The sequence below is a fragment of the Haliotis rufescens genome, unplaced genomic scaffold (genome assembly GCF_023055435.1).
Source record: "Haliotis rufescens isolate VD_foot unplaced genomic scaffold, xgHalRufe1.0.p SCAF_124, whole genome shotgun sequence".
Classification (NCBI taxonomy): Eukaryota; Metazoa; Mollusca; class Gastropoda; order Lepetellida; family Haliotidae; genus Haliotis; species Haliotis rufescens.
The window spans coordinates 415,404-439,444 of NW_025963807.1; the positions used below are offsets into that span (position 1 = coordinate 415,404).

Below are 24,041 nucleotides of genomic sequence, written 5' to 3' on the forward strand. Positions count from 1 at the left end.
CAGGTATGGGTTTGGGACACCGCCGGAATGGCAGCACCTTACAGCGACTCCAGAGTGGAAGACTAATGTCTCTACAGATGAGTTTGAAGTTTGAAGCCTCGATCTGGGTACCCCGATTAGGCGACACTTTTTTTATTTCAAAAGTGAGATAGGTCAAATAAATAAATAAAAAGGGAAAAAAAAGCCTCTCAGATATTTATTACTTGACTTTTGTCCTAAAAGGTTAGGTAGGTAAGAAAAATATATTCTGGAGTAACAAAAGTAAAACAACTCAATTTTTCAAGAACACTGGCACTCAGCTTTTGCACAAATGGCAATATAACAATATTCATGTCAAGGGTGGAAATGCATGAAATACACCACTTTTTGGGCAGCATGGACGATTAACTCTTTCAACACCAGCCAACCAGAAGATTACTGCTGTGACACCGAGTTCCCAGAGACTCTTGAGTGATAGATGAAGCCAACATTTATCAAGGAAATTATCTGCTTGTAAAATATCTTTGCTACATGTTTGGCTACACACCATTTGAAAGTTCTAATTAATCCTATTGTTTATAAATATGGAAGTTATGTATATCACATCATTTAAATAATTCATTTACAACTTCATTAAGTTCATTTTAAATTAAAATAATGTAAGCTAATACATTCATAAGTACCAAAGAAGCGAAAATTCAATGATTTTTGGCAAATATAAGATTTCATAAAATCCACTTACTTTCTTTTATATTTTCATTGTTTACGTAATCGGAAAATTATTTTTAAAAGAAATACAAATAATATCTGTCATCACCCATTTCCCGATAATTGTGTCTGTCCGCTCACTAACATGAGGAAATACCTCCGTTTTCGAAGCTTCATATGAATAATACGTATGTCGAAGGCTGTCATGTCAGTATCCATTAGAAAACTTATATTGTTTCACCGATTTAATGACAATACGGAAGTAACATTCTGTGGAGTCTTTTCGTAGCTGTAACATGCCATTATATCAGATAAAAATTGGTTTCTCCTGACGTTTTCTTGCCAAAATCTGCTACAAGGTTCGTGATTGGTCAAATTTAAGCACGTGACCTAAGGCAGCCAATCAAATTACAGCAACGATACTGTCTTCATGTTTGATAATTTTCAGATTTTTACGAAAGGTTTTGGTTAAATCATGTTATTCTGTAGGTTTTAAGCAGGAAATCGCGATCTATATTAAAAATATGGAACTTCATGGATGTATAGTGGATATTGCTCCATTGAAATTGCATCACAGTACTTTGCAGACCATTGTGACGTCATTGGTTACCATGAAATCACAATCAAATGACAACACTAATGGTTCTGCAACTGAAGCTGTTAACCAGTACTTTTTACACTTAAGATACTGCTTTTTACTGTCTACAAACTGAAAAGGTTGGAAGAATGATGTTGGATGATAGATAAAATCTCACCCTCTGTCTTTTGGTATGAAATGTATCCACACTTGTTGATAAAAGCGGAAAAACTTTTATCAGAAAAACTCCCTGGCAAGCGTCAGAGTTTTTCCACTTTCATCAACCTGACTAGAAATATTTGATATCAAAAGACACTCGGGTGAGATTCTCTATTTCTTATGAGTATATACTGAACCACAAAAGAAACATCCCCATGGATAGATATATAAGAGACCTTTTTTGTCCAAACACTGTAAACATACTTTGAGACATATCAAAAAGATGAAACTTGGCAAGGTTGAAATTAAAATTGTCAAATGTTCTTAACGTGAAACACAACATTAGCCTCTGAGAAAATGGCATCACAAGTCAGTATCTCGTGTGTCCGCAATGTGCATTGATGACTGCCATGCAACGTCGATACATGGAATGGATGAGGCGGTTGATGAAGGCCATAGGCACTTGAGCCCACACTCTGAGGAACGCCTGACGCAGTTCAGCTGCAGTTGTCGGCCTTGGTCGGACGTCATTCAGCCGTCTTTGAAACTCATCCCACAGGAGCTCAATGAGATTTAAATCGGGACTGAGGGCAGGCCACTGCATGGTTCTGATGCCATTCTACTGGAGGAAGTCTCTTGTTGCTCTCGCAGTGTGGGCATGGGCGTTATCATGCTGAAACTCGTGATTGGGGCGACGTGCCAAATGAGGTATGGCATGTGGTCTCAAGACTTGATCAATTTACCAAGCTGCTGTGACACCATTGCATCTCCCTGGACCGATGTTCTGGAAGACCACAGGGCCGACCCTCTCTGCAAGACCAATTCCACCCCACACCATGATGCTCGAACCACCCCATGAGTCTCTCTCAACAACACAAGCATACAAATAACGTTACCCACGGCGTCGACAGACTCTCTCTCTGCCATCTGTTGTTGAGATACAGTATTGGCTCTCGTCTGAGAAGAGGACTCTTCTCCACTGCTGGTGGCGCCAATGCTGGTGCTGTTTTGCCCACTGAAGACCGTCCTGGCGATGACATGGTGTCAGAATGGGGCCTTGGTGTGGCCTGTGACAGTGGAGGTGTCTGCTCATCAATCGTCGACGCACAGTGTCCACACTAATGTGTCACTGGGGTTTCCCCCTGGTCTGTTGAGCAGTTTCCCCAGCAGTAACAAAGTGATCTTGAAGTTGCTGTAGCACAATCTGATGATCCTGACGTCGGGTGGTGAACCTTGGTCTTCCGCTATGTGGTCGGTCACCTGTAGTGTTGGTGGTTTGGTACTGTTGCTGGAGCCTTATATGGTCCTTACGTGGACTTGAAATGCATTGGCTACTTGGGCGGTTTGTCCAGCTTGCAGCATCCAAGGGCTTGGTGTCACTGATTTCTTGTCAATCTTGGCATGTGGTAGCAATTCAATAACGAATGAATGTTATCCGATCTGGGTGGGCAAAAGGGCAAGAAATGGGGGAACGCATGTGCATTTCAATTTGCACGGAACTCAGGTGCATCGGGTTACAATGGCCTTTGCTGTGATGCTTTAGGGCGATCAGTTTTATTGTCATCTGCTTTGTTTTTTTATCTTCAAATTTCAATTTTCCGGACAAGGTAATATTAAATATTAGAAACTTTGACAAAATTACCCATATATTTAAATGACAACCTTTCATGCAATGTTACTTGGGGTGACGTTTCTTTTGCGGTTCAGTATATTTTGGCATTAAACATTGTGTCCGTGCCGAGAAATCGAGGCGATGAAAGCCGAGATGTGATTTGACTTACATTACACGTGATCTCAAGAAAAGATTGAAATAATAACTTAGATGTCAGTTTGACAACTTTAAGATATATTGTTGTTGATTTTATTTATAATTTTGTATAATATATTTAAAGATTTGCTTGAAAAGTCTTTATTTTCCTGATTGACATGTTCGATGAGGACCCGTTGTCGAAGTGTATGTCCGAGAATTTTATTTTCAAAAACACTGCAGGAAATAGTGAATAATTTTTTAATCTTTTGATAAAAACTGATACCTTGAAATGGAACATGTATTTCAGACATTGCGAAATGTGACAGATTCAATAAATGAATGATGTGACATGTAGGTCATAAAAATTATGTACTATTTTGACGTGACTTGGCCAGTGTACCTGCCTGCAGTGTCTGGTGACTCGTGGCTTCTTGACCAGTGTATCGGCCAACAGTGTTGGAAGGGTTAAACAGGTCACCACGTTGACAAGCTTTGATGGTATTAGTGAAGGATCCCAGCAAGAAATATCTGAGTGACTTCCACTTGTGGAGGAAATGAAATCTCTTTTTGTTTGAACTTTTTATGCATTTTTTAAAGTAAAGATCGTCGGTAAAAGAAAAGAGTAATTTGTTTTACAGTAGAACACGGATATAACAAACACGGATATAGCGAACAAACGGATACAACGAACTGTTAAAAAATCCCCGATTTATCTCCTATATAATATCATATAAAATTTACGTATATAATGAACTCTCTACAGATACAGCGAACTGATATCTGATCACCGACAAGCCCATCTATCACTAATTTTTTACGTGTATAGCGAACTGAGAAATCTCACTCAGTATCAAGCGTCACTGACAATTGGCTCTACGCAATCAGCGGCGAATCAATACAATCAGCGGTGACGGATCAACCTTGTTAAATTTGCATTGTGTTAATCTTACCTGTACATGTAATCTTGTCTGTAAAACAAACATTAAACATATACATTTTACGAGCTGCCAATAAACAAGACGTAGAGGACACCCTCTTCAAATGGTTTCAAGCTGTGAGAAGCAAAAACATTCCGTGTAACACTGGAATTACGTGTATTGTGTTTTGTCTTATCCAAGATGGCGGACGTTTCCAAGCGAAAACGTATATAACAAACAACGGATATAACAAACTGATTTCTCTGGTCCCTTGTAGTTTGTTATATCGGTGTTCTGCTGTAGAAAGAGCGGTGCATCCGTAAACCAAGTAAATAATAAATGTTGCCTTAAGTACAATAATAAACAAAGGAGTGGCTCTCAATTATTTATTCATGTTGTACACAACTCGATATACTCGACTGAGTAAGTGATACTTGCATCTTTACCTGCCTTGACGGGTTGTCATTAATTGTTGATGACAGGACTAGCGAATCAAAGTGGTGAAGTCCTTGGACATCAGGTACGGAGATATCTTGAAAGTAGTGGGAGGCGAAGACTGTATCAGATTTCAAGAAACATCCTTCCATGATAGCGTTGAGGAAGCAGTTCGTATGCATTGCCATCTTGGAAGCGACAGCTCTCTTCTCGTGAGGATCTGATGTCTGAGGTGGAGGCAATCCCGCAAAGTTGCAGGCACGGAGGATGGTAGATCACAACCAAAAGGAGAATGCTTTACGGGAGACCTCTGAGGTAACCACCTGTGAGATGGGAATGAACAACCTCTTCCAGGATCATCGAAATGTTAATGACGCCTTCAGGTAGATGCGTATAGCGAGATGTCCTTGCAATCCTCGGGATGTAGAATAGAGGCCGAAAACGGGATGGTATCGTGTTTACCTGGGAGTTGGTTCTTCGCGATGAAGTCCAATCGCAGACCGGAATGGACCTTTCCATGGATGTGTCTCTCGAATCGACTCCTGTTGACATCCAAGGCTTGTATGTATCCATGTATCTTGCTGACCCTCGCAGCAGTAGCCAAAGCTAGAAGACTGTTCTGAGATCTGCTCGAAATCCTTCTCTTCCAGAGGCTCGTATTCTGCTGATCTCAAGTGTCAAAGGATAACGCATTAATCCCATTTGGGCGGAAGAAATCTGGACAACTGGTCAGCGAGTTCATAGGAGCGGAGAAGAGCTTGAAGTTCAGTGACAAAAGCGATCTTCACGCCCGTTGAAGTAGCGATACTAGATATGTGGATAATGTTGAGTACTTTAGTTTCCTGGTGGAGTGAAGATGCTGAAGATATTCCGCAACTTGCTGTGGGGAAGCAGTAGTAGGAGAGGTGGCTTTACATTTATGGTCGAACAAAGTTTTGGTCGAAGTACGATGAGCCTCAGTGATGGTCTTCGCTACTCGCCTAGACTACCCTTTTGCAACTAAGGACTTCTGGAGATGAGTCAGGTGCATATAGATGTAGGGTGTCCAGCGATGGATGTAGTAGGCTGGAGTGAGGTTGAAGGAGAAAGTCTCTTCACAAGGGAAGTGGATATGGCTTCCCTTTGCAAGGCCTACCAACAAGGTGAACCAGCGGTGAGCTGTCCATTAAGGCACAATGAAAATCAGGCGTAGCTGGGTCGTGGTAACCACCTTCCGAATCAAACATGGTAGAAGCGCTGTTGGTGGAAAGGTAGAGTTTCTCTCACAATATGACCAAAGCGTCGTACTCCCATGCCTCTTGATCCAGAATCGGGGAGACGAATCTGTGGAATTGTGTGTTGAACCTGGTGGTGAATAGGTCGATTTCAAGGCAATGGTAGAGGCGGCAAATCCCGTCGAAGATTTTCTGATGGAGACGCCATTCGGTTGAGGATGGTTGATCTGGACCGGACAAGGAGTCTGCTGTGATGTTGCTGACTCCCGGAATGTGTCGAGTTCGAGCGTTGATCTCCAAAGCATCAATCCGCTGAAAGAAGTCCATCGTCAGGGCCAGTAGGGCTGACTTGGTGGATACCATCTTGTTGATGTAGTGAGGGGTTGACGGACTCGATCATGGGGCGTGATGCCCGATGAAATTCTGCACAATCGGAGATCGCTAGAATGACCTCCTTGGATTCGTGATTGTTGATGTGGAGGGGCGATTCTGTTGCACCTGACACTCGTCGACTGAAGATAAGGTCTCAGGAAACGATGAATTGACCGTGGTTGTAGTATACCTCTCTAGGTAAGAGCTTGTGCCGCCATCAAAAGACCGAGTAACTGCTGCCATTGTCGAAGATGTAAAGACTGTCTGAGTGCTAATGGCATGAGTCTTGGTATCTTCTTCCACCTTTCCGGAGGAATGAACATCTTTCCGAGATCAGTGTCGAAAATATGTCTAAATATTATGTGGGATAGGTGGTACAATTACAATCCATGTACACAAGGAGCAGTGGATATAAATGTACCAAATTTGAATCTGAGAGAGTGTCGATGATAAAGGCCGGTGTGATGAGGACTATCAAAACGTCAGTATGTCATAACTGTCAAGACTCTGTCTTCTGGAGAAGTGAAGGGAAACATGCTGAGTGGCTGTTTTGTCTCGATTGTTATAACATGTAATGGTGTTTTCTCTTCGGTGAGCACCATAAGACGATCCATGCCTTGCGGGTGTGTGGAGCGGATCCTTGAAGATCCCAGTAGAATAGGTCTTCAGTATCTCCAGCTTGTCATGAGAGGTGACTATGCTTGTAAGAGGGATCGTGCAGTCCAACATGCTGACATTGTTGGAGCAGGTCATCATATCCCAAGATGTAGATTGATGTGTGGAGCTTATCTGTAGCCATCTGCGATGTAGTCATGGTTGTTGCATCACTGGGTAGTACAGTCGACTATTCATTGCATTGCTGTAGTGCTGCCAATAAGGACTGTAAGAGAGATCCAATCTGTGAAGCCGTGAACGCGGTCTAATCTCTATAATCCCATGAAGTTGGTAAGAAGTTAGTTGCTGGAAGAGCTGTACTAGTAGAAGGGTCTGTCACAAGAAAGTTGAAAGGGAGGCAACATGACCGGGGAGTGCGACTTGTCGGGCGTTTGCTGGCTTGGATGCTCATCAGTAGACGCGTTACATGAATGAGAGGAAGGTCAACGTTGATCTTCCTGTCAATTCTCCTGACAATGTCAATGGGGAGGAGCAGGATAGCGATAGTAATCCCCATATCGATCAGGTATGGGGTAAGGATAGTATTGCATAGGCTTGTATCGCTGATATGGAGATGGATGTCGATCCCAGTCGATGTCCTTGTCATATCCATAATGTCGTGATGAGTGTCGATAGGGATGAAAGTCCAAAGAACGCAATCGATCAAGAAGACGATGATGGTCGATAGAACGGGAACGGCCATGGTCATAATCATAGGATCGATCCATGGAGTCCATGAGTGATGACGACCTGTGGAGTCGGAATAGTTCTCATCACGACGATCTCCCTTCTCCTTGGAGGATTGCTTCGATGGATCAGTTCTCGTGATGATCGATGTTGAGGAGAATGATGTGAATATCGACCCTTGGAGTATCAATCTTTAGAACGTCAACGCGACCAGCGACTTGAGGAAGCGTGTTCCTTTGAATGTTGACCCATGGAGGCTCGATCCTGAAAAAGACAGCTCGATGTCGTTCTCTCCTGAGAATGTCGATCCTCAGAAAGTTGATCTGTATCTCAATGTCGATTGTCTGTTGTTGGTCAAGAATGCTTTCTCCTTTTTCTCTGTCCGGTAGGCAACGTCAAAAATCGTACTTCTATTTGTAGACTGGGAGTCAGTGTCAGTGGATCGCTAGTGAGTCGATCGTGAAAAAATGGCGGGAATCTCATCGTGCAAAAAGCTGTCTGAGACAGTATCCTCCTCGACTGATAGGGATGTGATCGTGGCTGACGGTGGTTATTTGACCACTGATTTTATGGTTGGTTGGATGCTAGCCTTAGTCGTATGTTAGGGTTTCTTAGACGAGGAAGGTCTGTGTTCCGTGTCTCTCGACTTCCTTTTCTGACATTTACGTATATATATATATCCCGTAAATGCCTCGTCGTAAAGGTGAGAACATTCTTCACAAACTCGGTTCACTTAATGAAAATATGAGGCAACACTTCTTGCAGGCTGGAGGCTTCTGCTGATCCTTGCCCATCATGTTGCAAGTATTAGGTTAAACTCCCGTCAAATTTTGAGAAAATAAAGGCCTAAATATTCTCTCTAAAATATAGCATGTCTCCACATGGAGGCGAAGAGAAAGAATATGATGAGGCACAGAGTGTCAGGTGATCAGCACATGTACGGCAAGCTGTAGAGATCGGGGTGCATGACCTGATTGACGGGGAGGGTCGCCATGGTGATGCAAAGGATGTTTGGGCGAATGAAGCTTAGAAGCTGGAAACTTTGTTTTTGGACATTTCCACACAAGGATAAAAAAAAGAAGGATGAGATGCATAGAGTGAGATAGGATAAGTTTAAAAATTAAGCTTTAGCTTTATTGATTTTATTCCAAGGTCATGATTACACACAAAATATTAAACATTCTTTGCAAATATTCACAAATGCCAAGCCTGAACAAATAACTGTCCCAGTGTGAATTGGATTATTTTCAACAGCATGCCCTGTTACTAGTGTCAGTATCTCGATTCACAATGAACTTTATGTGAGAGTCCCAAAATGTTTTGCACACCATATTGATGACAAGTCCTATCAAGCATGTGTCCAGTGTACACAGTGTTTTCTGATGGTCACAGACATCATTTACAGAACCAGTACCTCAGATAGGACTAATATGTTTACAACTGTATACACAACACAAGTTGTTCTTTCATATGTAATGTATTGCTTGTCCACAAAATATTCAAAGAAATCTGAAGATCTGTTACAGTCCGTGTTGCTCTTGAGGTGCAGTGATGCTTAGCATCAATGGTAATTCTGGTGATACATATGCATTTACTCGTGAGTAAGATTAGGAAACCTTTTTTAAAAAAACATGGAAACCTTGTCCAACTGTAAAACATAAATAACACTTATAAGAACATATAATATATACTCCTAAAATAACAACAATTTCTTACAATGCCTACATCAAGATATAATTGATAAATTAATGATAAATTAAACAAAGGCTAAATGGGGCATTAATGATCAAGTCAATTCACATCATACAGATTACACATAAGTGATGTCACTTTTCAGAGATCTTTAAAACAAACATTGCAAGGAATGAGTCATCATTATATTTAGAAAATTAGATTAATAGTTTTTGTGTGAATAAGACCTGATTTTACAGTGGACATTACATTATTATCATGATATTGGCACATATCTTTTTTTATTAACACAGGCACCCCAATAAATCTCTTTGCACAACATTATAACTTAGTGATATTGAAAGTATTGACATTGACAACTTACATTGCTAACATGCACATAATAGGCCTACTTATGACAATAGTTTTTAGCTATAGCCTCCCAGGGACCCAAAAAGATCATTCTGTGTCGTTACTTATCAGAGACCGCCTCCGTGGTCTAGTGGTAGAGCGTCCGCCTGGAGAGCGGATGGTCCGGGGTTCTATCCCGCGTCATACCAAAAGACGTTAAAAGGTGGTACTTGTTGTTACCCTGTCTGGCACTCGGCATTAAGGGGCTAAAACAAGGACTGGTCGGCTCGGAGTCAGTATACTGTGTCTGAGTGGGGTATTCATGTTAAACTGCAGCATGGTATCTCAGTGAGCTAGCACTATAAATCGGCATCATTCCGGACTAGTACAAGCAGCCACACAAACACACACACGTACATGCACGTCGCTATATAAGTGCAATAATCTTGGATGCGACGTTAAACCCCATTTCACCTCACCTACTTATCAGAGCTAAACATTTAATATTAGAAAAGGTTCTGTATAGATATAATGGAAATTTGCCATAACATTGTATGATGCATAAACGGGGAGCATAAGTTAATTAACAATTGCAAATACCCTCTTTCTTTTTGACAATAAATAACAACAAATCAAATCAAACGAGTCACAGAATGACTGTTTCTGCTCATATTTCACCGCCATCATCACTGTATATGTGATGATTAACCGATCAGTATTGACTTATCAAGACTGACAATTATACCAGCCTATCAGAAGTGGGAGAAAAGTGAAAATTTACGGTACTTCAATATTCATGAAGGGGTAGCGGCCAGTTTGACATCGATGATTGGATGCCTTGACAACACTGCAGCTGTTTTGACAAGCCAACACTTGCTATTCATGTACCTAACTCAAGTGTTTTAATGCCAGTGACATGACATGGTTTTCTAAGTTACACTAGTGTGTTCCGAACATGATTAGCCAGGCTCTGTCCGATGTAACACTGCTATCGCCATAGCCGTGAAACATTGTTTGTCACCAGAAGTACTAAACAACATAAGGTCTTGCATAGTCCTGTGACCTACTTACAGGCCCTATTACATCATTGCCAGAATATACCAGAGGGTTAGTCAGGTTCTGGCTCTGGTGTACTCCCAATGCGGTTGACAGTAGAATAACATTCTAATGATTCCATTCCATAATAGTTGTTTCCAATCCTGAAGGTAAAAATGCAGGCTAACAAATTACCTCAAGAACACTTGAGACTTAAGGACTGGTTCAAAAACACAAAAATGTGGTACCTTCACTGGAGTTATGGTTATATTTGTTATTATGAGTATAAATGACATTATAGATGTTTTATAAGCATCTTCTCTGGTTTTGTGACGTCATTTCTATCATACTTCAGGTTATGAAGTCACTTCCCGTTTTGGTATAATATTACGACATTTTTCTGGTTCTGACATCACTTCTGGTCATGTCTCCTTCCGATTGTGATGTCAACTGTAGTTTAAGGCGTCATTTACGGTTTTGTGACATCACTTCCGGCTATCTGCGGTCTATTACATCACTTCCGGTAACTTCCAATTATGGCGACACTTCGGAAGTGATGTTGCTGCAAGTTCTGACAACGCAGGTCTTAATCTGTGATGTCATTTCAGTTAATCTGCTTCTAAGTAGCCAGGACTGAGTTGTTAGAATAATCAAAACGTGTACTTGAGACTGCAGATTCCAGACCTTTTTATTCCATAGGAGGGAAAACTATAGACTTATGATTGATTGCGCTCCCACTATGGGACCTAGGAGTATATCACTCCCAGGTCTAGTGAGGACTCAAGTAAAACTTGGTGAAGGTGTTGTGCAAGCTCCATTGACAGCTGGATACAAGTTGTTCTTTGAAAACTGTATTCCAAGATGCGATACTTGATGCCAAAGCTCTTATCTCATGGGCAGAGCAGGATGCGAGTACAGGTGATGAGTCTTTCAGCTATTGTTGATTTTAGTCATCCCACTACTGTGCATTAGTAATGTCTTTGTCCAAGAATGTCCTGCAGGAGATAAAGTGTTTCTTTCCAGGTCTCTATGAGGTTCTGGACACAGTAATCAGTCAAGGTGGTCCACTGACAGTACTAATGCAGGAATCATATAATGTCTATGATCCAGTGGTCCAAGAGAAGTGGATTGATTCTTTGAACAGACTGTAATACTGCTGCAGTCATCGGCGTGCATCAGAGTTGAAAAATCTAGGGCAAAAATTTCAGACACACTGGTAGGCATGGGCAATAGCAAGTAAAATGGCTGTTGTTCGTGACATTTAAATTAAAGTGTTTTTGGCAAGAGGTTTAAATGGTTCTGTTAACAGTGCTGAAAGAACCAGTGAAAGATTACATTTCTGGAAGATTCTTGGAGCACAATCTTCCATGAGAAATGACCTCATTAGTCTATTGATAGTATGATGATTACTTATAGACAATCTGTCAAGATGTAGTACAGAGTGCAAGACCGATATATATCCTTCTATATGATGATTAGAAAACACATTCCGACTGTCACTTTCAGGATCTGGTAAGCGACGCTCCTATTGGTTGGATGAAAGGTCGTTCTGACGTGACCCTGAATGGGATGTCCTCAGATCTTTGTTTAGCGATAGCGAGAACTAAGATCTGATTTTAATGAGACTGACATAGATTACAAAGAGATCCAGATGTGGGGTGTCCCATTGTGACATTATCCAGTTGAATACTTCTGGATGTAATGACCATTCTTTTGTCACCATCTTCCCTCGGCTAGAATATCACAACATTAGTTGGATCAAGAAGATCTTGTTCTATTATAATCATTATCTGCCTTGATGCGGTGACAAAAAAACACTAGGTAGCAGATGGTTGAAGTTGATAATCAAAGCGTGACTCAGGTGAATAGCCAACATGCTACTGATGTCCCTAACAGAAGAACTTTAAATTTGTACCTTTTTCCGATGACAGCAAAACATAACTTGAAATCTGTACCTTTTTCAGATGGCAGCAAAACATAGATATTTTCAGGATGATAGATGTATGGGTACATGGAGATATGCATCTTGCAGATCTAGACTGATGTGCCAAATCTCCCATTCTGAATCTTAAACGCAACTTTTGTATTGATTCCATCTGAAACTTGACGGTGTGAGAAAAAACTAGTTGAGGATCTTGAAGTCTATTATCATCCTCATATCAGGGCAGTTCTTCTTTGGCACAAGGAATGCTGGGAAGTAGAACCCTTTGCCGACATCTGTCTCTTGAAGTTCCCATATGGCCTTCTTTTCTAGAGGAGTCCAAATGGCTAGATCGGCTGCTGGTAACTTGGATTCTTCCAGATGGAATCATCTGCCTTCTGGCTGGGATACGAATAGAAAGCTTGTACCCCTTTGATAATGACGTTGAGGATCTGGCGTCTCTTCTAATCTGTCCACACCACTTATAGTTGGGTTGTTGACCTGATGACTCCACAGGAGGTTGCGCTTTATCCTTTCTCCAATAGGCTTGAAAACAATCCTTCCTTGAAGGAATAAACTTTCTCCGACTGTGTTCTCTGGAGTCACCGTCACAGGTAGATTCTCTTGAGCGTTTGGCAGGGAACGAAAAACCATTGGCCTCAACTGCCAGGTTAATAGTGGATACCTGAAACCGTTCAGTAGTATCAAGCCTCACTTCTTCAATGACTTTATCACCAATCTCCTAGTATGATCTGAAACTGCTCTGGAGCATATCTGGTACAATACGAGTTGCTGTTGAATCCATAACAGTTGTGACGACGTCCAGACTTTTGTGGTTAAACAGTCCTGCTGCAATTAAACAATCATATTTTGTAGGTTATGGATTAGGCCTACCTGATCCATTATGATGGAGCATGGTGTGTCAGCTGTAACCTCTTCATAGGTATCTGGCAATGGTGACCTGACATGGCTGATTCCGGCCATAAACCTATTAACATAAGTTCTGATGTCCATGGAGTGTTTATGAGCATATGCCAAATGTTTAAATCTAGTTGAAGGTTGGTAAACCTTGATGTTTCAGAGACTATTCATACAAAACTTGCGACTGGTGTGTAATGGGCACTCATGTGTCTGATATAGTTTCTTCTTCAGCGAAGGGTAAGGAAAGATGTAATGGTCATTATGTCTCAACTTCAATAAATTATCTGATGCATGGTCAATGATGTGAGCACAGCTTGGCCATGCGAGAGTACTCTACAGGATGGAACTGGGGCCTGAGATCCCACATGTGGCATCTGTGGGAAATCAAATTCCTTTAATTTTGATTGTATTACTGGCATAATATGATACAATTCTCTCTGCACTTGGATAGAAATATTGCAATGGACAGTAGTCAGATCCATCAAAAGTCTCTTCACCCCCTTCCGCTTCTGAGTACAAAGGTTAATCCCTGGGGGGGTGACCAAGCCTGGAGCACGGTAGCTATATCATCATTATGTGTGTCCTCATCCCAAAGCGACCACGACTTGGGGATGATCAGGGCCCACGGAGTGCGAGACTTCAATCTGTATGTCATGGCTCCCTGGCGATTAGCTTGGTCCTGATTATTGGCTCTATAAGGGATGTGAGCAGGCTGTCCCCCCCCCCACAAAAGGAAAACTCTAGGGCGGCCTGGGGGCATGCCCCCCCATAAATGTTTTAAACATTCGATTGCATTTTCAGCAATTTTGTGCAGTTTGGACAATGTTCACACAATCTCCATATACAATAATCACCTAGCATTTTTAGCAGTATGAAAATCAATAAATCATGAAAATAACAAAAAGGTCGAAAAGGTGAGGTGAGGTGAAATTGGGTTTAACGTCGCGTCCAAGATTATTGCACTTATATAGCGACGTGCATGCACGTGTGTGTGTGTGTGTGTGTGTGTGTGTGTGTGTGTGTGTGTGTGTGTGTGTGTGTGTGTGTGTGTGTGTGTGTGTGTGTGTGAGGCTGCTTGTACTAAACCGGACTGATGCTGATTTATAGTACTAGCTCACTGAGATACCATGCCGCAGTTTATCATGAATACCCCACTCAGACACAGTATACTGACTCTGAGCCGACCAGGCCTTGTTTTAGCCCCTTAATGCCGAGCGCCAGACAGGGTAACAACAAGTTCCATCTTTTAACGTCTTTTGGTATGATGCGGCCAGGGATCAAATCCCGGACCTTCCGCTCTCCGGGCGGACGCCCTACCACTAGACCAAGGAGCCGGTCAAAAGGTCAAAAAACATTTTATTAAATATTGAAATACTTAACTTCCTAGCTTATGTTGAAACATATCACAGAACTATTTTAAGACATTCACATTATGTCACACATGATTTAATGAATACTGTCATTCATTGCCTAATCAAATTTGTTTAGTAAGTGGTATATTTCAATATTCATTGACCAATGAAATTTGTTTAGCAAATATTGAAATATTTCACATCCTAGTTTATTATGAAACTTATCACAGAACACATGTGATGTACTTCATCATGTTATACATCACTAAATATTAATAATGTTATTCACTGTCTAATCATATCTGTGAGGCACAACTACAACTTTGTTTTTTTCTTGAGGCAACTGTCATGGAACAACATATCTGACTCTGCGAAAACGGTACTTAAATATGTGAATTAAATTCACATGGTCACTTGCAAACACAATTAAATTGTGAAATGTTAATCGCCTTAAAACATGTTTACATTAGAAACAAGTATTTGTCACAGAGTGACGAAATATCCCCCGCCTGTACACCATAGTACCAAATATGAAGACAATCCAGCGATTAGTTCTTGAGATATTGTGGCAACACCGTTTTCCAACTCCAAAAACAGATTTGCCTGCTGTGACCTTGAAAATGGGGTCAAGGTCACCAAATCTGACAGGTGTATGCGGTGTCTGTATATACACCATAGTTCCAAATATGAAGACAATCCAGTGTTTAGTTCTTGAGATATCGCGGCAACACCGTTTTCCAACTCTAAAAGCAGATTTGTCTGCTGTGACCTTTAAAATGGGATCAAGGTCACCAAAACCGACTGGTGTCTGCGGAGTCTGTATATACACCATAGTTCCAAATATGAAGACAATCCAGTGTTTAGTTCTTGAGATATCGCGGCAACACCGTTTTCCAACTCCAAAAGCAGATATGCCTGCTGTGACCTTGAAAATGGGGTCAAGGTCACCAAAACCGACTGGTGTCTGCGGAGTCTGTATATACACCATAGTTCCAAATATGAAGACAATCCAGTGTTTAGTTCTTGAGATATCGCGGCAACAAACAGGTGGGACGTACGGACGGACGTACGGACGGACGGTCGTGAATACTATATCCCCCGCTTCGCGCTTTCGCGCGGCGGGGGATAATTAGCCTCTAATTCAATTTACTCACCGACTGATTCGTAGGTGCAATAATCCTTATTGTGAAAACAACACACGCTTTGAAGTTTTAATTACCTTTACTCAAATTAACACAACGTCAAACTGAATCGGAAATATCAAGAGATCAGACTACAGGTCTATATATTTAATTTTGTTCATTAAGTAGGCAATAAATTGTAATTTTTATAGATATTTCCAATATTTCATGTATATATCTCCCTTTTCTTCCGGCAGCCGACATCACAAGAATGTTTCTGTATACCGTGTCCCTGCTCAAGGAAAACATATATAGGTATATACAGTAATACTACAACATAACATCATGAAGCAGGTAAATAAAACATACATACTACTACATAAATCATTATCAAATTTAGAGGTGCCGTTTTCGCCCAAGAAATCGGTGACGTTTTGCCGAGGAGCACCAAGATTCAAACATCGGGAAAAAAGCTGATGTCATTTCCGGTCGAAAACTAAAATCCGGACAAATCCGCGACCGTTGTCCGGAAACACGGTAATATTTTTCAGAGTATTTTTTAAACCTTTGATTATATTTTTCCGCGGAAGATAATTTTTTTCCGCGGACTACTGTTTTAAAAAACGGGATTTTCCGCGGAGATTTCACATCCCTGCTCTATGGCCGTTGTCGCGGTTGATCAACTAACGCCAGCCGATCTTGAGTGCTTTTGAGACTTTTGTGGATCCGTTGGCTTCTGTGTAGAAGAACCCACACAGGATCCGTGCAGTGACTGTGATGATCTGGTAATGGACACTGACATAGCTCTTGTCGTGGCCTGTGCGGGTACTAAAATCCGGACAAATCCGCGACGGTTGTCCGGAAACACAGCAATATTTTTCAGAGTATTTTTTAAACCTTTGATTATATTTTTCCGCGGAAGATAATTTTTTCCGCGGACTACTGTTTTAAAAAAGGGATTTTCCGCGGAGATTTCACATCCCTTCTCTATGGCCGTTGTCGCGGTTGATCAGCTAACGCCAGCCGATCTTGAGTGCTTTTGAGACTTTTGTGGATCCGTTGGCTTCTGTGTAGAAGAACCCACACAGGATCCGTGCAGTGACTGTGATGATCTGGTAATGGACACTGACATAGCTCTTGTCGGGTCCGTGCGGGTACCAAACATCGACTGTAGAGACCTGTTGTAATGAGGCAGCTTGGTTCTCGTCTGATCTGTGTAATCTTGTAGATGGGAGAGGCTTATCCTGCAACAGGGGATTCTTCTTGGCTTGGTCTCTTTGCTGTTGTTTCAACTACTCCACCTCAGTAGATGAGGCCGCCCGAGAATCAAACAGTGATTCCATACCTGTCTTTTGTCTTAAGAACATCTGTTCTAGAAGATCCATAAATATGGCCGGAGTTGTCATGGATGGTGTCTTAGCTGATGTAGCAGAAGAGGTAGATAGCCATCGGCTATCATCTTGGCTGCCTCCTTCCACTGACTCCTTGATGGAGTCTTGAAGGCCGTCTTTAATAGGGATGTGTATGACTCACAGTGAGTCTCTTCTATGTAGGAGGCGTCTATATATTTCCATCAAGGGATGAGAATCCCCTGAAATCATGAACTTCCAACATGATTCACAGGCTGGAGGAAAGATTAAGGATGCCATCTTGGACTCGCACAAACACTAAACACCACTAATACTTACTAAGCTAAAGAGCTGGATGCTCATTGGGGGTACAATTATCTTGACAACTAGTTGTGTGTAGTTGACGGTGAAGAGAATGTCTGAAGAGTCGTCAGAATTATGTTTCTGACATGCCTATGGGATGAAACTCACCACAGGAAATTGCAGGGCCTTAGACAACTGGGCCACTAGTTACAACAAGAAAACAATGTTTTATCACTGTACCCCACCATGCGGCACTTTAGAATTTGAGGTATTTACTTCATTGCTGATTTTCTAAAATCATGCACTGCAAACAGCATAAAAAAAAATTAAAGCATGGAGAAAGGGAGGGAAACCCCTGAAAGTTACAAGGAAACACCACATAAACATTATTTGTAGAAAAACCAAAACATCAAAAGGCACCAGTTCACAATGTGTTTGATACATATGCAAAGTTTCATAATGAAATATTAAACGGTTTCTGAGTTATGCTCCAGAAACGAAGGCTACACATATTTGAGTCCAGTTTTCGCATAGAAACATAAAAAATAGACTTTTGGAAATACCAAAACACCAAAAGGCACCAATTCAGCATGTGTTTGATACACATGCCAAGTTTGGCAATACAAATTTAAACAGTTTCTAAGTTATGCTCCAGAAACAAAAAGTGACAGACGGAAGGACGGCACCCATCCTATATCCTCCTCCTACTTTGTGGTGGGGGGTAATAATAATAATATTATCCAAGACATACTATGTTATGCAAGGCCATATGAAACATTAAAACTTTACATGTTGTAGTGGATGACCCCAGTATTTGTGTGAATATACTCAACTCTGATCTTCATAAGATACCTCATTGAGCAAACAACAGGTAAGTAGCATCCAATTAAGACAAAACTAAGGTGTTAAGTTTATGCTTACCCACATTCCAACCTAACGCTGCTTTATATATGAACCTGTTACAACAAAGTGATGTCTTACATCAAAAACAATTATCCAGACTTATTGTTTCTGCCACAGGCACATCATTGACATAACAAGAGTAATCAGAAGATGACATATCCCCCCCCCCCCCAGTCTGGTGCACTTCAGAAATGGAGTTTGGCTACTTTTACCCCAATTTGGGTTAAATGCCATTGGATACCTTCAGTTCAGTAAAGAAGTATATAATGATGTTCAGAATATTTCAAAATCCCCAATCTTTAAAAGCACCAGTTCACCTCTAGACTGACCTGTTCAGCAAAATGCATCAAGAAATATTCAATGGTTTTGCAGTTCTGCTCTGGAAATGAGCATCACCCTCATTTTCATAAGTTTAGAAAAACAACAACATGAAATCAAAAGTGCCATTGTACAAGACATACCAGTACATTTTGCCACATTTTGACGACTGAGCTACCACCCTGACACTACAACAAGCTGAATTGGGTGCAAACAATCTGTGATGCCACTTGAAGCACAGATCATCTTTGTTTGTTTGAGGAAATAGATTACCCTCGTCCACAAGAGGGCACAGACCTCATAAAGAATATACATTTTATAAAATGAGAAATACCTACAGTGTCTTTTGTCTGGTCTTATCTACGGTCATATATGGTACATTAATACCAGCTTAACTATCATTACTAGCACCAAGACATTAATCAGCATTCCAGCCATATGCTTTACGAAAATGTAATGACTTCCAAGAAATCAGATGGAGATCTCTATTGTACCCTTATCAACTATTAATATTGTTGAATGAGATGCCTGATCCAATGTAAAACAAATCAACATGGGTATTTACCAAGGTATTAAATAATCATTATTTTTACCCAGGAGAAAAGAATTGCAAAGATAGATTTGGATACACTAAACTAAAATGCTGTCATGTATAACAGACATATTTCATCTGCTCCATCTTGGTTTTGATTATTAAGTTATTTGAGAAATGAACAAAACATGGATTCAGTCTGTCAGTTCATATAGTAACCCAAAGAAAATGATTGATGAATGTCTGCTTGTTTGGTTGCATGTTCACTGTGCAACTCCAACTGCCATGTATCAGGGTGTTTTAATAGCATATTTTAATTCAATATATTGCAGAAATAATACAGTGCAGTCTAGAATAATAGACTAAAAGTCAAACTATCCAAGATTACAGCCTTACTTGCCATAAACCAGTTTTCACGACTTTTTTAAATTTTTGGAAATTATGAGCTTGCAATCAATTCAGTCTTTGGGAAACATTTAATTAAATTTCTTTTATACAGCAAAGAAAAGCAATTAAACCAGTGGAAAAAGAACCTCTCCAATGTGTCAATGGAAACCATCCATCATGAGCAGCTACATGTCATAGGTTTGTCTTACTGGTTCCTACAAGGGTTGATTGATAAGTTCTGAGCCTCACGTAGAAGGAATTTTGTAATAGTGACATGTTATGTTGTGGACATAACTTGATGCCACAGAGATATATCCACAAAAACCAGAGACAATTCACCAAAATGTTTCACTTTGACAAGTCAGTAAAATAAGCAGAGCTCTGTGATTTTTGAAAAATGGACAAACTTGAGGAAAGTGATCAAGTACTTGCAGAAAAAGAGCTTAACACCAAACCCCATGCATGAAGATTTGAGATATGAGCACTACCAACACCAGGAATAAGGCTCCTTCTAATTGAATGCCCCTTCTGTTTGAATGCCCAGTGAATGCTTGCATCAGAAATATTTCAAAATGTTACCTCCGAACATGGACATTATTATATTATTACACTGCCTTGAGAAAATATATCATTAACAACAAATTGTTCATACTATGTTAGAGATGCATTGGCATTACACTTGGCATAACACCCTTTGTATATGTTATACGTGTATTATTGCCAGTCTGCCTCAAAATGTTTCAAACTGTATAAAACTTTTGTGTGCGGGTCATAGGCCTTATAGTAAACATAGTGAATGGGGTGTAGGCTAAAACGGCTGCTCAGCAAAACGTCACTGATTTCTTTGGTGAAAACGGCTGCTATGAGTCGGGTGAAAACGGCACCTCTATTTTTAATAACGATAACAATTTTTGTAGTAATAAGTAGGGTTTATTTACATGGTATTTGATCAGTGATGTATTTACATTGTATTTGATCAGTGATGTATTTACATTGTATTTCCTCTTTTCCAAGATAAGTAAATATTGGGTTTTCTTGGGTCTTCTTCAGTCCGGCAAATATCTCTATAACATGCCACAGAGAGTCCTGTTCCACATACGCGATGGGTCCACTGGTCACAGTTATCACATGATACAGCATGTTGATTTTTTCTGACATTCTTCTCGCATGCAACACATCGAAAGGCCATTGTGAATATTGTGATCTAACAGCACCATGTTTGGCCTCTTAAATACAGTTTCAGCTTAAATTGAGTAAAGGTACTTAAAACTTCAAAGCGTATAGTGTTTTCAAAATAAGTTAACTGCGCCTCCCAATCAGAGTCGGTGAGTAAATTGGAGTAGGAGGCTAATTTCTTATTTGTTTTATTTCACAATTATTTGTTTGTAAGAGACGATGTGAGTTTAATTTCTATTATTTTTCTTCAAAGCATGTTATGTTTTCACAATAAGTTGAGTTGCGTATAAGCTAAGTTAGATTATAGTTGGAGTAGAGGATAATTTCTAATGTAAACTTGTTTTAACATCTCACAATTATTGGCGTTTGCAAGTTACAATGTAAGTTTAATATCATTTATTTGACCAAGGTAAAAAAATATTAAGGTGCCGTTTTCGCTTGAGTCGAGGTGCCATTTTTGCCAATCGGTGCCGTTTTTGCCTGGTGCCGTTTTGCTGAGGTGCCGTTTTCGCTATAACCCAGTGAATGATGATTATTGATGCCTTTTCCTATGCCAATGTAAAGAGGTGGGCTGCAGTTTTAATGAAGATGGGAGAGCCCTGTTTGACACCCAATCTGGAAGGACTGGATGGAAAGTACTTCAGATATGGTGATGACCAACTGGGGTCATATATTGCTAGTTCAGTAGGTATTTCAAACACGCTAACGGTAGGCACAGCACGTTGCGACCTAGTCAAGATTTCTGTGATATATTCCAGGTACCCATGAGAAAAATCAAAAAGAAAGGCAACAACCAGTCATGAGAAATGTCAGCGATCTGTGCCCCTTTAACTGACTATTTTCAGTTCTTCACATGCACACCTTTGAAATGAATGATTAACTCAGATTAAAGAAGAAACACATAATCACTTTCTCTTCGTTATGTCTAGTGAAGTTCAACTGAGACCAGTCATATACATATTTTCAGATGACTGGTTCGAAGTCAAAGTATCAACAAACCAACATCGCTCAGCTAGCTTGCTTGCCAACGAATAGTGAAATCATATCAAGAAAGAATATTTGATTGTTTGTGTCTATGTATGACTTAGTCGTTGAGTTAATAACGGCGAGCATTAAAGACATAATAAAGACGTTAACAGGATCGGATTATGTCAACATTATGTCACAATACGTTTACTTTAGATTGCACAAAATAGTGTAAAGTCATCTACACCTGATTCGGACGCCATCTTGAATGTTGATGACCGATGAGAGCCAATCGGGAATTTCCTTGTGAGGCTTACTCTCCTCCACACAATAAAGAGCATACATACTGATGTAGGCAGGAACCCAGTTTATCGTGTCTCTATTTCCGTATTCTTTTCAGGTTGTGTCGCACAATAAGACACCACGATAAAAAGACCAACTGTGACGTGCTTTATGCTTTATGCTTTAGGCCCAGATACTGTGACTGAAATGCATTTCATCTTTGGCCGCTAGCTAAGGTAACGGGGTAGGGCCAGGGGACGTTCAGCCCGTAATGGGAACAAAATGTGGTCTCAAAACTATTAATAAATGTGACCAAATCTGGACAGTCGAAATACATCTTTCTGTGTGTTTTGTTTATATAATACAAAAATATTAATGAAAATTAAAATTATCTCAATCCTTATCAATAATGAAGATTTTACAAAGATAAGCTGGGCTCCTCATAGGGGACCGGGAACCACAAAACAACCTTAGCATTACGAATGTCGTTCCACGGCGCCTTTTTGTTTGAGAAAATTACATGGTGGCATGGGCCATGCAGATGGTTAGCTGGGTCCTGTCTCTAATATCTCAATAACCACCAGGGTCATGGGAATGAGTAATCACTGGAAAGATGTAACCGAACTTTTAAAAGAAACTCTTTCTTTGTCTCGTCTGTGTATAATGATATGCATACAGACGAACTACTTAGATAATTATTGAAAATAGTTTTAAAACATTCCTAACTACATCGTTAGACTAAACATGTTTGTGTTATTCAGCAACAATCATATCAGGGAGCTACGTCCTGTCCTACACTGGTTTACCTGCCCAGGGGCACTTGCGCTTCTCGTCTGCAGCAGCTTGTAGGCGAAGGGCCCGGTACCAGTCTAGTTATCTCCTAAGCTGGTTCCTGGCTCCCTATGCGCGTCGTCAACTTGCGCCAAGCTAGGAGCTGGTACTAAGCTAAGCTGGGCCCCGTCTCCAATATCACAATATAGGAGCCGGTACAGGCCAATGAGACGATGGCTGTGAGCGCCTTCGAAATATTAAACATTACACTATGTTATGTAATTTTTCATTGGTCGCTATTTTTAGACGAAGCGCTACCCTTCTACAAAAGCCTCCACTGAGAGTGAGTGAGTGAGTAGGGTTTAACGCCGCTTTTAACAGTATTCCAGTTATATCGCGGCGTGTGGGCTTAATGTGGGAGGAAAGCCCGAAGTGATGCAGGTCTCAGACGTTTACCACTTCGGTGAAACCCACGAGCACGGGTATGGTGCTGACAAACCTAGAAACATAATCGGGGCGAACCGGGATTCGAACCCACAATCATAGGTTTCTGACGTGTCCAAGGGACGCAACTCTGCACAGCGAATCGCGGCGCCTTAGACGACTGGGCCACCCGTGCCCCCGCCTCCACTGAGTAACATCACAAACTACTTTAAGTCATTTTGTTAGATGTGCCACCGTCGGGTGCAGGAAAGACCTTCAAACTTTAAATTGTAATTAATTGTAGGAAATTAAATTTCCAAAATTATTTTCTTCATATATTTTACGTACATGATATCGATATGTAAGAGAAATGATAGTAAACATAGTCTAGCGTATTCTTTGCATGAACATTTCGCAGGTTTTCGAATACACCCCCAAATTGTGAGAGAAAAATATTTATTATACACTTGTCAGAAAACTTTGAGCTAATAAAATATTCTCAGGTATTTGAAAGAGATACGCATGTAGGAAGTTTATATATGTCGACATATGTAGAGCCACCCATAAAGTATAAATGTCGCATTGAAAATATTCCTAACTTTGTCTTTCCATTCCATGACGTCGAAAAAGTTTATTTTAAGAGGGTTGGTGTTCCATTTAAGGAATAAAGAATAACTCGTAATAAATATGATGTGACTATTCTGACAAAATAGAAATGTGTTGTACGACTTGTATGTGGTTGCAATATATTTATTGGATGATTACGTTTAAAATGATAAAACCTCTGTTGAAAATATTGAAATTGGA

At 40.5% G+C, this 24,041-nt stretch overlaps 1 protein-coding gene across 4 annotated transcripts in view; it reads right to left on the reverse strand.

The window, feature by feature from the left end:
* The window catches only part of LOC124125318 (ubiquitin domain-containing protein UBFD1-like), a 257,619-nt gene extending 234,666 nt beyond the window's left edge, over positions 1–22,953 (reverse strand). Inside the window, exon 1 of one of the 4 annotated variants that reach the window (XM_048393972.1) lies at positions 22,847–22,953. Coding sequence is in view for 2 of the 4 variants with exons in the window: in XM_048393969.1 (XP_048249926.1) it covers positions 22,006–22,099 (94 nt within the window). In the remaining 2 variants the exon portion in view is untranslated. Of the gene's footprint in view, positions 1–13,324; positions 13,362–22,005; positions 22,302–22,509; positions 22,620–22,846 lie in introns of those variants that run through there. The other 3 variants (XM_048393971.1, XM_048393969.1, XM_048393970.1) reach the window with 3 other exon arrangements.
* Between the last annotated feature and the right edge of the window lie 1,088 nt (positions 22,954–24,041).